The sequence below is a fragment of the Spermophilus citellus genome (assembly GCF_964194105.1).
Source record: "Spermophilus citellus genome assembly, chromosome: 1".
In the NCBI taxonomy this organism is placed as follows: Eukaryota; Metazoa; Chordata; class Mammalia; order Rodentia; family Sciuridae; genus Spermophilus; species Spermophilus citellus.
In genome coordinates, this window is record NC_138182.1 from 73772235 (window position 1) to 73789139 (window position 16905).

The 16905-nt window shown below is 34.7% G+C and overlaps 1 protein-coding gene and 1 pseudogene across 6 annotated transcripts in view; both read left to right on the forward strand.

Annotated features, from left to right (window-relative positions):
• The window catches only part of ZDHHC20 (zDHHC palmitoyltransferase 20), a 76065-nt gene that overhangs the window by 55210 nt on the left and 3950 nt on the right, over window positions 1–16905 (forward strand). For 3 of the 5 annotated variants that reach the window (XM_081304078.1, XM_081304080.1, XM_081304081.1), the window contains 5 exons: window positions 2242–2374; window positions 7872–7998; window positions 12424–12510; window positions 13909–14024; window positions 15551–15627. In XM_081304078.1, the coding sequence (XP_081160204.1) occupies window positions 2242–2374; window positions 7872–7998; window positions 12424–12510; window positions 13909–14024; window positions 15551–15588 (501 nt within the window). In that variant the 3' untranslated portion in view covers window positions 15589–15627. Of the gene's footprint in view, window positions 1–2241; window positions 2375–7871; window positions 7999–12423; window positions 12511–13502; window positions 13548–13908; window positions 14025–15550; window positions 15628–16905 lie in introns of all 5 variants that reach the window. The other 2 variants (XR_014023286.1, XM_081304079.1) reach the window with 2 other exon arrangements.
• LOC308654530 (large ribosomal subunit protein eL30-like) lies at window positions 8814–9398 on the forward strand (annotated as a pseudogene). The gene has a single exon. The product of its transcript is annotated as a large ribosomal subunit protein eL30-like (transcript).

Here is a 16905-nt window from a genome sequence, read left to right on the forward strand (position 1 = left end):
ACTTTTAATATTCATCATGAATAAGAAAAAAAATACTAGTAAACTTAAATCTACCTTTTTCTTCATTTAGCAAATACTTATTTAATACTTATTCTGTGCCAGTTTTCTGAGAAGTTGGGATATGTAAGTGAAAAAACAAAGAATCATAGTTTTTTTAGAGCTTACTTTTAAGAAAAGGGAAACAAATATTATAAGGGGATCAGAGTAAGGGATCTGTTGATTTTGTGTTTGTGGGGCAGGTGATAGGCAAATTACGTCTTTTTAAAGAAACATAGGGTGGGCTTCATTAAGAAAGTAGAATTTGAGCAAAGACTTGAAGGGGATTCGTGAATTTCAGAGAGAAGGGCATTTCAGGTTAAGGGAACTTAAGTTTCCTCAAGTTTGAGGGATGTTTGAGCAACAGCAAGGAGACTATTGTAAGTAGCTGGAGTAGAATAAGCACCTAAGGGGAAGCTCAGGTGAGCTGTGGGCCAAGGGAAAGGGCCTTGGAAAGTTAAGACGACTATGGCTTTTACTCTGGTAAAATACAGGAGTGACATGATCTGACTTGTAAAAGGGTCACTCTGATTACTGAGCTGACACCAGATGGTAGAGGGCAAGAGTCAACACAGTCACAGCAAGATAGTAGCACCAAAGGTGGTAAGAAGTCATCTAGTTTTTGTTAATCAGAAGTTTAAAGAAATATATATTTAAAAAAATATTTTGGCTTTATTCTCTCTAGACAAATCTCTGTTATTTTAAACACTGAGTGGAAAAGTGCATATCTAAAGGTACCTGAAATGTTCTTAAAGAACTAAGTGTTCTTGATATTTTCTCTTGTGTTTTTTGAGAAAATGTTGTGAGAGAGCAACACTACGAGCAACATCTTAGAATCCCTTTAAAACCTACAGGATTTATAAAACCTAGTGTTTGTATAAAAATTGGTTTCTTAATACATTGTCTCTATTTATACAAGCTTTGCCGCAGGAAATCTACAGACAATTGTCCAAAGGTAAAACACATTGTTGCCATGACATTCTCATGATCTCTTTTATGACATTTACAGTGAATGTATTTAATAAAAATTTGTTTCATGACATGGTGAGATAGAAGAATCACTTAATATGTTTAAAAGATAAAATGATTACTTTGGGAGGAAAAAAAAAGAAATATCACAATAATGAAGGATGGCGGGGGTATAGATATAGCTCAGTGATAGAGTGTCATAAGGCCTTGGGTTCAATACCCAGCACACAAGAAAGAAAAATAAAAAGACTTATGAAAAAGAATAATGCAAATAACTTTTTTTCATGTTATTTTTCAAATCAAAAGGGGAAGCCTTTTGTTCTGATTGAGAAGGTGTTTTGCCTATAGTTTCATTTTAAGAATTAATAGCATTTAAAGGTTTCCTCTTCCTCCTATTAACAGATACTAATTTCTTCTAGGTTAAGACTTTGCTTCTATTAAAATGCATGTAGCTGAGAGCCGGGCATGGTGGCGCAGGCCTATAATCCCAGCGGCTCTGGAAGCTGAGGCAGGAGGATTTTCAGTTCAAAGCCAGCCTCAGCAACTTAGTGAGGCCCTATGCAACTTAGTGAGACCCTGCTCACAAAATAAAAAGTGCCTCTGGGTTCAATTGCTGGTACTACCCCCACCCCCCAAAATTCATGAAACTATAAGAAGGAATAACAGAGACACTGTTTTCAATCATTAATACCTTGTAGTAAATTTATTTATGAAAAATTTCAATTTCCTATAAAGGTAGGAATCAGAGCAGCTAAAAGCCTGGTCACCTTCAAAGTGGTGTTCCAAAAACAGATTACAGAAGCATAAAAATAAACTTAAATATATCACAATTAGTTTCAGTTACAGTATTATTAAAATAATAAATATTTTAGTATAAATGTACAAGTATTTACCCGTACATTCTGGATGTTGAAAAAAGTTAAATATACATATAAAGTACAAAAGAAAATTGTTGGGTAGAAGAGTCCATCTTTTCATTTTATTATAAGTATTCCTAAAATTTTTTTTAGGAGGAATTTTTAAATGACTCTCTCTGACATCACATTTAAGCAACCTGCTTTGATAATACCAATTCTTTGCTTTTACAATTATTGTTTTGGAATATATATTACCTGTTTAATTATCCTTCATATCTGGCTTTTTGATACATTCAACAATCTGTAGGCAGAACTAATACATTATACATTACATTTTAGAGGTTCAGTATCCTCAAACTTTTCTTTTTTCTTTCCTCAGAATGAATTGACAGATACACGTGCAAAATTCCACGTACTTTTTCTTTTCTTTGTGTCTGCAATGTTCTTCATCAGCGTTCTTTCACTCTTCAGCTACCACTGCTGGCTAGTTGGAAAAAATAGAACAACAATTGGTAAGTAGGATAAAATAAATTATAACTATTTAGGAAAAGGACCACAAATGAATATGTAATCTAGAGAAGGAAACTAAAAGAATTATGAAATAATTTTATGTTTAAGTAAACTGATTGGATCCATTTATTATATAATAAATATGAAGGATCATTGTGTTGAAGGATGAAGAAGTAAAATTGATTTTTATATATACTTTCAGTAATGCATTCTGTATAAAACTATTTTATAAATTTTAATAAAAGTTACTTCCTGGGAGCTGGGGTTGTGGCTCAGCAGTAGTAGAGCACTCGTCTAGGACGTGGGAGGCCCTGGGTTCGATCCTCAGCACCACATAAAAATAAATTAAAAAAATAAGGTATTGTGTCCAACTACTTCTAAAATATAAATGTTTTTTAAAAAAACTTACCTCCTGCATTTATACAGTATCTTTTCAAAAACAAATCAATGAAAGATAGACAAAGTTTTCATGCTTAAAGGAAGTTCATCCACCGAGAGCCAAAACATTTTTTAATTACGTTTACCTTTTAGCTAAAACTCGTCAACAACATATTTCACGTATGTTCTTTATATTTTCCCTCACAATTACACATTTAACTGGCAGATGTTCTGTAGTTAAAGCTAAAGAATAGTGTTTTTGATGTGTCACTATTTCCATCTTTGTGTCAGTTGGCAGTGAAACTTAATGCACTGTATCACTAGTATCAGCATTTTTTTTTTTTTTTGCTTATTTTTAAAAATCAGAATATTGGGGAAGAATTGAGTGAGGTATTCAAGTAATTGGACAAACATTTTTAACCAAAGGAGATGGCATTTCAGCCACCCTAATGTGTTTTTTTTAATATTTATTTTTTAGTTGTAGTTGGACACAATACTTTTATTGTATTTATTTACTTTTATGTGGTGCTGAAGATTGAACCCAGGGCCTCACACATGGTAGGCAAGCACTCTACCTCTGAGCCATAACCCCAGCCCCCCCTAGTGTGTTTTAATTGAAACATTTATGTAACTACTAATATACCAAGACAAAGAATAGTGGTTTCTGTAATGTTTCATAGAAAAATAAAGACCATATGCTATCTGATTGTCCAAAGGTAATAATTCACCTCTGTGAGGAGAATTGGAAGGAAACAGTTTTTAATACGGAAAAATGAGCAGAGATTTTAGAGAAGCATTTAGATCATTCTAATCTATTATGTTACTGAGTCATGTAAGTGTCAGTGGTCTTCAATTGTAAGGATTTCTTTGCCCTTTCTTCCCCAGCTCAACCTCCATTGTTGAATTCTCTTCCAGTTCCATCATGTGTGCATTCCTTTTCTGTGTAAATAAATTTTCTTATATATATTTTTTTTAATGGAAGAATCACAGTTCTCTCTCATTCTGTTTTTTTTTTAAGAGAGAGAATTTTTTTAAATTTTTTTTTTTTTTTTTTTTTAATTTTTGGCGGACACAACATCTTCCTTTGTATGTGGTGCTGAGGATCGAACCCGGGGCCGCACGCATGCCAGGCGAGCGCACTACCACTTGAGCCACATCCCCAGTCCTAAATTTCCTTATATTTATTAACTAAATTATTGGTCTTCTTCATAGAAAAATTATTGGTCTTCTTCATACCGCCTTACTCTTAATCAGAGATGACAGAGTTGGCCTACATGCAAAGCTCAGAGTTTATAACCCCCATATTAATTAAAAACTAAGTGATTTCACATAGAAAACCAGAATTATTCTTTTTAAAATTGACAAATCTGGTAGTGGTAAGCACATCTTAGAATTTAATAGTAGCCAACTGCTAATAGATGGGGAATGAACAGTTTAATTTGCTACAGCTCTCACTGAGCCTGTTTCATTTCCCATCCTTTTAGTATTTGAGGGATTGGAATTTCCAGGGAACTCACTGTTCTTTCTGAATAATCTTTTTCAAAAAATTTATTTGAAGTTGAATATTTATTTATTATTTTGCTGCAAACCTGTTGAACAGAATGCCTTTATTTTATTTATTTTTATGTGGTGTTAAGCATTGAACCCAGTACCTCACACATGCTAGGCAAGGAGCCACTGAACTAAAGCCCCAGGCCACATACATGCTTTCTTTCTTTTTTTTTTTTTTAATATTTATTTTTTCAGTTGTAGTTAAGACACAATACCTTTACTTTATTTATTTTATATGTGGTGCTGAGGATCAAACCTAGGGCCTCACACGTACTAAGTGAGCACTTTACCGCTGAGGCACAACCCCAGCCCACTGTAGTAGTTTTTACCACAGATAATTATGTGAATTCTGATACCAGAGTCTAAAGCCTACTCTAAAAATCATAAAGATCTGTAAAAATGATACAGTTGTGTTTATCTGCAGTCATTGGCAAGTTCAGGGTATCTTTTTCCAGTTACAGTGTTAAGAGTAGTTTCTTTTTTAAAAGTCTTTTCTCTCCCACTAATTTAAGACAACTATGCTGAAGTAATGGGGTACCATTTTCACTCTAATAGATTTTACATATTTCTCATATGCTTCTTCGCTCAGTAGATCATTTAGTTCTGAAGGGTCACTCAGTATCATCTTCATCAACCAATCATCTTTATATAAGATTTGTTCACAAACTCTAGATTTTCTTCAGGTGCCTCATTAATTTCAATTTCTTCTCCTGATAGAGGAAAAAGAGTTCTCTGGCAACTCTCACACTTTTCAAAGCACAAACTCTTTTTGTTGTTTCAATTTTCTTCCAATTTCAGGCAGACTCCGGTAAACAACATTTCCCAGAACTTCCTGTGCCAAAATGCTGATTTCCTAACTATTCCAATACCATTTTCTGTAGTTATCCATTCATGTTCCTCAAGGAATTTACACATGAGAGGCAGAGTAGGTCCCATGTGCAGCATCTAAACAGCGCCCACCCTCAGCCACCAGGGCCGTGGTAGGCACGGCACAGTGGACCTGGGGCTGAATACAGGCCTTAGGTCGTAGCTTCGGGCTCTACACCATTTGCAGCACTGTGTTCATAAGGCTACCAAGGGTATCCCTGCTCTGCCTCTCAACCACTGGTGGCCAGGGCTAAAGTGACACCTTTTCAAAATTTTTTGTCAGTGACCACAGTAAGAAACACATCATTGAATATCTTGACTTAGTACATATGTAAAATACTTAAAATTATATAAATAAGCAAGAATTTCACAAAATGTCATTAATGTGAACTACGTACATGGCACTCATTTTGTGATCTAGTTTGTAATCAACTAAATTGATTATATGACCACACATTGAAAAACACATTGCCTTAGCATACCATTTTCTTCATAGTCTCATCTTCCCGAACCCTGTGTCTTTGGCTAGTGTTCTACTGTTCATCCAGATTTTTATTCTTATGTCCTTTTTTTTTTTTTGATTATAGATGGACACAATACCTTTATTTATTTATTTATTTGCATGCGATGGCTGAGGATTAAACCCAGTGCCTCATACATGCTATGCAAGCGCCCTACCACTGAACAACAACCGCAGCCCTATTCTTCTGTTTTTGAGAGTACTTTATTCTGCTATATCATCTATGCCTTTCATCATAATTGTCACTTACCCACCACAAAGCCATTTTTCCATGTTTAATGAATTTCTATATTCAAACTAATGCTGTTATCTCAAACAAAGTAATCTCTTCAGTTCTGTTGGCTGCTTATTCCCATAAAGCACACATCGAATCACTTGGAACTGAAGAACTTCTGAATATGAAATTTTAAACTTCAGTATTTCATTTTCTGACTACAATCTTGTAGCCTTTTTTATGTTACTGAGTGCTCCATTATCCAACACTTCTCATGAGATTTTCTTTCTCTTCTAGTTTCATTTCTTACCATTGGCCATTTTATATCCTATGATAAAATGACTTCAGCAACTCTTCACAGCATTCTTATATCTTCTGTCCCTAGGTTTCTCCCATGATTCCTTTGCTAATCCATGACCTGGGTTTTCTAACCATCTACTTTATCCACATGAATAGCAGGACTGTTGACAGATCAAAGAAACCTTAATTCCATAGAAAATATTATAATTACAGATTGAAGGTCTCAGATCTCACTGGAACCCTCAAATCTGTTTGACTGTAATGTCATGCATTTCTGGTGAGGTTCTTCACCTGTTGCCCATGATATAATTCCAGATTATCACCATTCTTCCTACTCTTCTTATCCATTTGTTAGTCCTTCGCAGAAAAATTAGAAGTCATAAGTGAACTCTTGTCTTCACACCTTTCTAGCCTTCTACAAACATTTCTCCTTTCATTGTCACTTTCCACATAACTTTTGAGGAAAGATGTCTTTTCTCTTGTTCAAAATTTTTCTTTAGACCCAGCAGCTCAGGAGGCTGAGGCAGGAGGACTGCAAGTTCAAAGCCAGCCTCAGCAAAAGCAAGGCACTATGCAACTCAGTGAGATCCTATCTCTAAATAAAATACAAAAAAATAGGGCTGGGGATGTGGCTCAGTGGTCGAGTTCCCCCCCCCCCCCACCCGAGTTCAATCCCCAGTACAAAAAAAAAATTAATTTTTAAATGCCTTCTCATCTCTTCTGGGATCCTTTCCTTCAATTTTACTCTTTCATCAGTTTCTCCCAATGCCATGGCTTCTTCTCATTATCCTTAGCTTATAAAATATGCTGAAGCACATTATGTTTTTAAAGATATAAAACTCATAAAACATTTATCTTTCTCTAGACCTCACTCTATGTCACTTTACAACCAAGGTTGAAATAATGGTCTATAACCACCTTCTGCTTCATTCCCTTACTTGGTTTTCAAGATAATCATGATCAAGTGCCACCATCTCCATCTTTCACCTTCTTCTATCAAGACCCCTCAAGACCCACATAGGTCCCTATTTAGATAAAATTGGGTTCTTTCACCTCTGTGTCCCTAGGGAACTCTGTGTCCCTAGTGCTTCTCACATGTAGTTTTGTTAGACTGTAGGTTCTTTGATAGAAATTTTGTCTCATTTTATCTTTGAGTCCCAAATACTTGATACTGTGATATCAGGAACATAGTAAGAAGTTCATAAATGGTGAGTAAAGTTGGAAGTATCTTTTAAAAATAGAAGTCAAGTAAAGTAAGATATAACATACTTTATTAGATTTTTCAGTAATACCAGATAATTATATTTTGACATGTTATTTTATATGATTGATGAAAAATGTACTTTTTCCCAAATAAGTTTCAGAAATTTATCTTTTAAAAATATTTTATTTTTAATTGACACATAGTAATTGTATATTTATGAAATATAGTGTGACATTTCAATAAATGTATGAAAAGTATAATGATGATCAGATTAGGATAATTGCCATATCTCTCACCTCATATTATTCTAGTTTTTCTTTTAATTGCTTCAAGTATTTATTTAAATGGTATTTATAGTTTTTTATGTTGAAGTTTTATACTTTTTCTTGTCAAAGACACAAATAATTATAATTTTTTAAATAGGTTAATTAGTATATATGTAGTTTTTTTTTTTTCTTTTAACAGAATCATTTCGTACACCCACATTTTCATATGGAGTTGATGCACATGGTTTCTCTCTTGGATACAGTAAAAACTGGAGACAAGTCTTTGGTGATGAAAAGAAATATTGGTTACTTCCAATATTTACAAGGTAATTTATAAAATGTAGTTCTGAGAAATTATGGAGTCTGTGTAATCAATATCTCTGGTAAAATATCTGAAGATTCATTCAGAGAATATAATACATTGTGACATTTTTACAAGCCTTGAAATGAAAATTCAAATACATTGATTGCATATAAAATGTTTTTATTAGATAAACAGTAAAGTTTGAACAAATATTTGAATGGAAAGTGGAAAAAAAAGATGACTTGTAAAACAATAAGAATCACTTTTTCCTTCCAAATGAAAATAAACTGCGGGCTGGGATTATGGGTCAGTGGCAGAGTGCTTGCCTAGCATGTGTGAGGCAGTGGGTTTGATTCTCAGCACCACATATAAATAAATAAAATAAAGGTCAATTGGCAACTAAAAAAGAAAGAAGGGCTGGATATATAGTCAGTTGGTAAAATGCTTGCTTCGCATGCACAAGGCCCTGGGTTCAATCCCCAGCATCAAAAAAAAAAAAAAAAAAGAAAAGAAAAGAAAAGAAGAAAAACATGGGCTGGATTTGTAGCTCAGTGGTAGAGTGCTTGCCTTCTTGCCTTGCATATGTGAGGCCCTGGGTTCAATCCTCAGCACCACATAAAAAATAAATAAAGATAAAGTTACTGTGTCCATCGATAACTAAAAAAAAATCAAAAGAAAGAAAATAAACTAAAATAAAGACTCTTAAGAATTTACACCTCTCACCCATAGCTACAAAGATTCCATCACAGATGTGAATTATGTGTTTTTCATTCTTAAAGAAAACCAAACATGCCTTCCTTTCTAGCTCTCCCGCCATCTTGATGGCTGCTCTTGGTGGGGGGCCCTCCTGCATCTAAGGCAGGAAGATGGTGGCCACAAAAAAGACGAAAAAGTCTCTGGAGTCGATCAACTCTTGGCTCCATCTTGTTTTGAAAAGAGGAAAGTATGTACTTGGCTACAAGCAAACTCTGAAGATGATCAGACAGGGCAAAGCGAAATTGGTCATCCTCTCCAACAATTGTCCACTTTGAGGAAATCTGAAATAGAGTACTATGCCATGTTGGCCAAAACTGGTGTCCATCACTACAGTGGCAATAATATTGAATTGGGCACAGCATGTGGAAAATACTACAGAGTGTGCACACTGTCTATCATTGATCCAGGTGATTCTTATATCATTAGAAGGGTGCCAGAACAGACTGGTGAAAAGTAAAACATGTAAAATTTTTCTTTAATAAAACTTGGCAGAGCTTGTTTTAAAAACACTTCATTCAGAAAAAGAAAAAGAAAACCAAACACATATGCAGTTTTACCTCAAGGATAAAAGAAAAATATGTCAAGTTGATTGAATTTTCATTTCTCCCTGTAATTCCCAGCTCCTTTAGGCCATCTATATACCAAAGACTTTATAGAAAAGGGAGGGAAATTTGAAATTGGTGTGGCAGATTGGTATGAGTCATAGGGGTTTTCCTTAATTAACCAACTTGCCTTTTTTTGTGAGGCTGAAAATGACTTATTTGGATTTCATTTGTGAAGGACATTTCTTCTTGATAGAATTATAGATGTTGTTTCACTGTCTCCTGACTTGCATTTTTTCTTTTGAGAAGTTTGTGGTCACTCTTACTTTTTCACTTTCTATATAATGTGTCTTTTTTTTGGTTGTTATTACTTTGATGAAGTTTGATTATGGCAAACCTTGGTTTAATTTTCTTCGTGTTTCTTGTGCTTGGATTAGTTGACCTTCTTGCCTTGGTTTTATAGTTTTCATCAATATCGGAAAAATTGTTAACCATTTTTTCTTTTATCTTCTTTCTTATTACTGCAGCATCATCAACTACGTATGAGTTATTCTGAAGGGTTTTCCACAGCTTAGTTAATGTACATTTTTGTTCCATCTTTGTATGTTTCATTTTTTATAGATCTTATTGCTATGTACTCAGATTCATTACTTCCTTTTGTTTACTTTATGAATTGTCTCATGTGTTCAAGATTTTTCTATTCCCAGTGTTTGGAATAGGACTAATTGTTATTTTCTCTAATCAATGAATTCATGGTTTTTTTTTCCCTCCCTTTCTTTAAAGATATGTTTCTGTTATATTCTGCAATTTGCAAATTACTGTCAGAACACCCCCATGGTTCTAAAATTTTAACTTTCCCACTGGTTTTAAGCAGTTTGAACATGATGATATTTCTTGGTGTTTATTCTACCTAGTGATCTTTAAGGCTCCTTGAATTTGTAAATTTATGGTTTTCATCAGATTCAAAAATTTTTATTGATTATGTCTTTAGTTGTTCTGTTTTAGTTTTATATTTTTTATTTGTGTGGTTTTATTCTTTTGCCTACTGCACTCTTTTATTCCCTTTCCCCAACAGCTTTTTTTTTCCCTACTCTCAAGTATATATATGTTAAATTGCTTTGTAGTGACCCACAAGTCATTTTCTGATTTGCTGTTCTATCCTTGTTCCCTAATCTTCTTTTCTGTGTTTGCTCCATCTTGGTTAGTTTCTCTTGTTTTATCTATAAATTCATGGATCTCTTCTTCTACATTGTCTACTGTGTTGGTAAATTTATCCAATAACTTTTTCATTATAGATGTTGCATTTTTCAGCTTAAGAATATCAGTTTGGTTCTTTTTTATATCATATTTATTTTCTGTGTATCCACTTTTCCTTTAAGTTCACATTTATAGTCACTGTTTTGAAGTCTTTCATTGAAATTGCTGATTTTCTGATTCTTTTCTATTGATTTGCACCTCCACCCCCCCCCCCTTAGCTGTGAGATCACATTTTCTGCTGCTTTTTATGCCTAGTAACTTTCTATTGGCTGGTGACATTTTGAATGCTATTTTGCTGAGTATCTAGATTTTATTGTCTGTATAAAGAATTGAATTTTGTTTTGGCAGGTGGGTACCTTTGTTTCAGCTTGGGATTGTTGTTGCTGTTTGTTTTGGTACTGGGGATTGAACCCAGGGGTGCTTAACCACCAAGCCACATCTGCAGACCTTTTTCTTAGTATTTACTTTAGAGATGGGCCTCATTAAATTGCTGAAGCTGATTTTAAATTGTGATCCTCCTGTCTCAACCTCCCGAGCTACTGGGATTACAGGCATGCACCATCATGTCAGGCTCAGTTTGGGATTTTTGAGATTTATTTTAAGCTTCACTAGGATGGATCCAGCATAGCATTTTCTGTGCAGCTAGTTTAATGCTATAATAAAGGTGGGGTTTCTTTCAAAACTATGTGTTCAGTGAGATCTCTGTTTTCTGGCTGGTCAATTTTATTGCCTCCTTGTGGAAACTGTGAATCTGTTCAACTTACACTTCCCAATGTTCTTTTCCCAGTTCACCTGTGTAGCTTACTGTTCATCAAAAAGATTCAAGTACAGTATGTGGATATATCTGTAGCCATTTTTCTGTGTGTCTTCCTCTTTCTCAGCTATGTCTTATAAATTCTTGCCACTTGGCTTCTCAAAGCTCCCATCTCTGTTACCTCAATGCAGTATAACTACCTTACTTTGCTTGGATTCCCCTCCTGATGATGAGGTTCTGGCAAAAAGCTGGGACTCACTTCTTTTATTTTTTTTTTTCTTTCTGAGACCACAGTCCTGTTCTGTTTTTTAAAAAGTTATTTTGTATGCTGTCCAGTTTCTGGCTGTTTAAGACTATGGGCAAATTTACCAGTTATTCTCTCTTGGCTAAAAGTGAAGTCTCTGTTGTATACAGTTGTGGTACGTTAAGCACATATACTAAAATTGGAATAATATGGAGAAGATTAGCATGGTCCCTGCACAGGGATGACATACAAATTCATGAAGCTCCATATTTAAAAAAAAAAAAAAAAGTGAAAGTAAGATATAACTTAACCTTTTTTGGCTGTAAACTTCTTGAAGATAGAGATTTTCTTTTGTTCACTGTTATAACCCTAGTGTGTAAAATATTACCCAGAATATCATAGGTATTCAACAGATACCTATGACATTGGGGTTTTTATTGTTTTGTAGTGAAATGGTTAACTAGAGAACCAACCCAGGAACTCACCCATTCAAGGAGTCCTGTACTGAGCTATATCCCCAGCCCTAGATATTTGTTTAATGAATGTTGTTGAATGAATAAACATGTGGAACTTATATCTTGAATTTCATTTAGCCTGGATGATGTCTTAAATGATTATAATGAAAACTCAATTATCCACATACTTGAATAGTTCTGTTTGAGGTGTAAACTAGGCATCATGATCTTTAGTAGATCTTAGTAGATTCTTTTATAATTTACATATAGTTAGAAATAAAAGAGCCTTCAATGGAGGTAGAAGCCTTCTAAATTAGAAATCCTAGGAATTATTCTCTGAAAAGAACATTTCTTTCTCTCATGTTCCTGAAAGACATTAAATTTGACCACTTTGAATAACTTAATATGATTCAGGTTATCACTATTTCTCATTATGCAGTTTGGGTGATGGTTGCAGTTTTCCAACTCGCCTTGTTGGGATGGATCCAGAACAAGCTTCTACAGGCCAAAGTGAACATTCCAGAAGGTGTGCTTTTTTTGTCCCTAAGTTTTTCTTTGCTAAACAACTGTATACTTGTGTTATACATACATATCTTATGAATATATACAACAATAATCCAGTAAGCCACCATAGATAAGAAAAAAATTCTATTTAAAGTTTTTAACTGATGTTTAATATGTATATGTGCCTAATATGCAGGCTGGGGATGTGGCTCAGTGATAGAGCTCTTTACTGGAACATGTGAGGCCATGAGTTCAATCCCACTACTGAAAGAAAAAAAAAATTTAAAACTAGGACAATCACAAAATGTTGGAAATGTCTGGGCAAACTAGGAAGCAAATAAATATGGTGCATCTTCCTAAAAAGTGAGGTATTTTTCAAAGAAATTAGTCATTATACTAGTTACCATTTTATTATAATAAGTAGGTTTTTAGCTATACTATCAAAATAATGAGGATTCAAACATTTTTTTCTTATTCATCTTAAGGAATTTTTTTCTCATAATATTTGTATAGTAAGCAAATTTTCATCAATTCCGTAAAATAGTTCAATTTAAATGAAATTTTAAAGAATCTAGAGAAAATTCTGCCAAAGTGAAATAGTTGAGCCATATTTATGATAGAAATAGATTATAGAGGAGGAGGGGTCATAAGTTCCAAACTAATATGTTAATATTAGAAGACATAGGCCTTAGAACCTACAACCTAAGGCCTTAGAACTTAGAGTTCTAACATTTATTGTAGTCTCTGAACAAGTCATTGAAACTATCTGAGCCTCAGTTTCTGTCTCTGTAAAATGAAGATAATGAGACTTGCCTCCAGGGGTTACTGAAAGGGTCAAAATGATGTGCATACATACACATTTATAGTGCCTAGCACACTCTCTGGCCCACATCAGACACCAAATAAATTTTTATTCCTTTTCCTCCTTTCCTTCCTCCATTCCCCTCCTTCCCTGGTTCTCTTAGCTAGAAAAATAAGTCTACGCTAAATCACTAAATCATTTTTTCCCCTTAGATCTAAACTGGCGAGGTAGAAAGCAGAAAACTTGGGAAATGACAGGTAATTTTTTTGTACTGGCCACAGACATAGCTCCTCACCTGTCCTCATACTACCTTATGGCACCTAATTAACATAGTGTTAAAACTTTTCAGACTGGCCTCTGAAGCTTTTTTCTTTTGTCTAATTGTTTCATTTGCAGTTTTAGAATACAGATTCTTGGGTCCAGAGAGCCATTTCATTGGGGTGGGGGGGGTCCGTGGGCATATTTTCCTTTTCAAGGTGGCTTTTTCAGATGGCTGAGATCTCATGAGTTGCTCTCACATATTTAGGAGAAGGAATACTAATATGCTGCTTATTAATTTATTAAGTATCCTTAATTGAGCATTAAACAATTTACTAAGTTATTTGTTCCTCTTTTCAGTATTGGCTCAAATCAACCTTTTCCTATCAGACCACTTAGTGAATCAAAAAACCGTTTGTTGGACAATGAATCTCAATGGCTAGAGAATGGAGCTGAAGAAGGTGTTGTCAGATCAGGTAATAATTCTCACCTGAAAACACTGCTTCACCTATTTGGTTCAAATGAAAAGCAACAGATTTAATAAATGTTGAAAAAACAAAACTGTGATATTTTGAAATACTGAAATGTGAAACTGTAATAAAATGTCTTATAAATGGGATGTTTGTGTTTATTGGCGGCTTCTGTGAGGAAAGGGGGCAGAGAAAGGCAGGTATAATGTTTTTTATTGCATTCAGCTGTTTTTTTTGTTTTCCAACCACACATTTCTTCAGTAGTGTGGAAAGTCCTTTTGACATACGCTATTTCAAATAATGTTCTAAATAACTATTATTTAGGATTCTAGCTCATACTTATTGAAAATAATTTTTAAAAATTATAGTACTCTTTAAGAGTGCACTGGACCCAATGTGGTAAGGCCCACCTGTAATCCTAACTATTTGAGAAGCTGAGGCAGGAGAAACTATAGGTCAAGGCCAGCCTAGGCAATTTAGCAAGACCCTGTCTCAAAAATATTTTAAAGGAATATGGGGACTAGGATGTACTTTTAGAGGTACAGCACTCTCCTAGCATGCATGAGGGCCTGGGTTCCACCCCCAACACTCTCCTCGCCCCCACAAAATAAAAGATACACTGAATGTGCTTTATTTTTCTATATAGTTCTAGGCTCAAACCCAAGGCCATACAGGTGCTAGGCAAGTGCTTTATCACTTAGCTACACCTCCCCCCTCTTGTTTTAACCTTTCTTAATGACTCACTTCATAAATTATAGAGTAGTTGATAAAATTGAAGTGGGATTTTTAATCAGATCTGGGTTTACTTAACTAGCTGAATACATGTCTGAGGTGTTTCTTTTTTTGGGGGTGGTGGGGGGAGTATCAGGGATTGAACTTGGGGGCACTCAGCCACTGAGCCACATTCCCCAGCCCTATTTTGTATTTTATTTAGAGACAAGGTCTCACTGAGTTGCTTAACATCTTGCTTTTGCTGAGGCTGGCTTTGAACTTGCAATCCTCCTGCCTCAGCCTCCTGAGCCACTGGGATTACAGGCATGCACCACTATGCAGTATTTCTTAATAGGAATAATAATATTGTCATGTCTTCCTGCACTGTTAAAAAAAAAAGTTTGAGATCTTAAAATCAATTTGTACCAACTCTAGGAAATAATACTAAAAACTTGCTGTCAGAATTTATCTTCTTTAGAAAGAAGTATTTCTTTGGCTTTTAGCAGCATTTAAACATTTTCTTAAATTAGTAAGTTTAGACTCTTCTTTAGGATCTTGTATAAGTGGAAAAATTCATTTTATGGACTTTTAAATTATTGCTGCTTAACATCTTTAATGCCGTTGTACACTGTGGGGCTAAATATGAAACTAGACTTCTGACACAATGCTCTTTATTCACTTCTTTGTGTAGAGAAGGCAAATGGTTTGTGCTGTAAACATATTTAGTGCTTACATAATATTTGTCTTTACTGTAATCAATTTTATCATTTAGCCAGGAACTTAATATTTTTTTCATGTCATATATAATTATGTGCTTACAGGGACAAATAATCATGTTACAGTGGCAATAGAAAATTGAGTACCACTTGTTCATAACTAACCATTTGATAAAACCAAGGTAAGACAGTATAAAGGTAATTTCCTTGAGCAAATGTAGTTTATATTTGCATATTTCATAACCTCAAAACATTTGCTTTTTTTTTTTCATTATATCAATACAATAGTATAGGAAAGACTGGAGGGTAACATATGCCAAAATTTCGTTTCTCTTACTACTTCTAGCACAATGAAAAAAACATTTGTTGGATAGATAAATGAAGGAAAAATAGAAATAGTTTATGATTGGTATGTGGACAACTAACTTTTCAGTAAACAGTACCTTATTAGTTTTTTTTTTTTTAAGGTGTTTTTTGCCCACAATTTGATCCAGAGAAGAATAATTACAGGCTGAAAAAGATTTAAGATGTTCATGATGTTATTTATTTAGTTTTATAAAGACACACCAACAGATTGTTTCTGTGTAACAAATTATCACAAATTTACTGCTTAGGACAACTGTGCACAGTTAGTACCAGTTCCTTTCCAGCAGTTCAGTTTTCCAAAGGTATCTCACCTGGAGTCTCAACTAGCAGAGCATCAGCTTACTTGATTTCAGGCTCATCAGAGGCTAATCAGGTCCTTACAGCAGACCTGGTGCCTGTGTCCACAAGTAGAGCTGGAGCCTAGGACCTAGGACAGAATGAGATCACAAGCTTGGGATGGCTTGGCAGAGTGTCACATTGGGCAGAGTAGGCTGTGGTCTGAAGAGGAACTAAGTGTATGTGCAAACATAGACTTGCACCAAAAGCTGTAGCTATGGAACAGCACTTGTTCCTGGAGAGGCACTCAGTACTGCTTCTACATTGTTTCTTAATGTAGGCAGGATACTGACTGAAACTTATGGTTGTTGAGAATCACTAGCTGAAGTTTCTCTAATGGACACTGTGGGAACTTCCCCACATCTACAGCAAACTCTGAAGAGGTGAGGTAGATACCTTATCTGATGATTCCCATGTTAACATCAGGAAGTACTATAAGAATTCCCCTCTTAAAATAAATAAATAAATTTTTAAAAAAAGAATCCCCCTCTGTTAATCTTGATTCCTTAGGAAAAGAAAGGGTTATTCCCTACTTACTGTTTATTAAAAAATCTTTATTAAATTTAGTTAGTTGGGACTGGGGTTGTAGCTTAGTGGTAGAGCACTTGCCTAGCATTTGTGAGGTACTGGGTTCAATCCTCAGCACCACATAAAAATAAATAAATGTATCCACCTACAACTAAAAAAAAAAATTAAAAAACTTTAGTAACATTAGCTGGGCACTGTGGTGCACACCTGTAATCCCAGCAAGTCGGGAG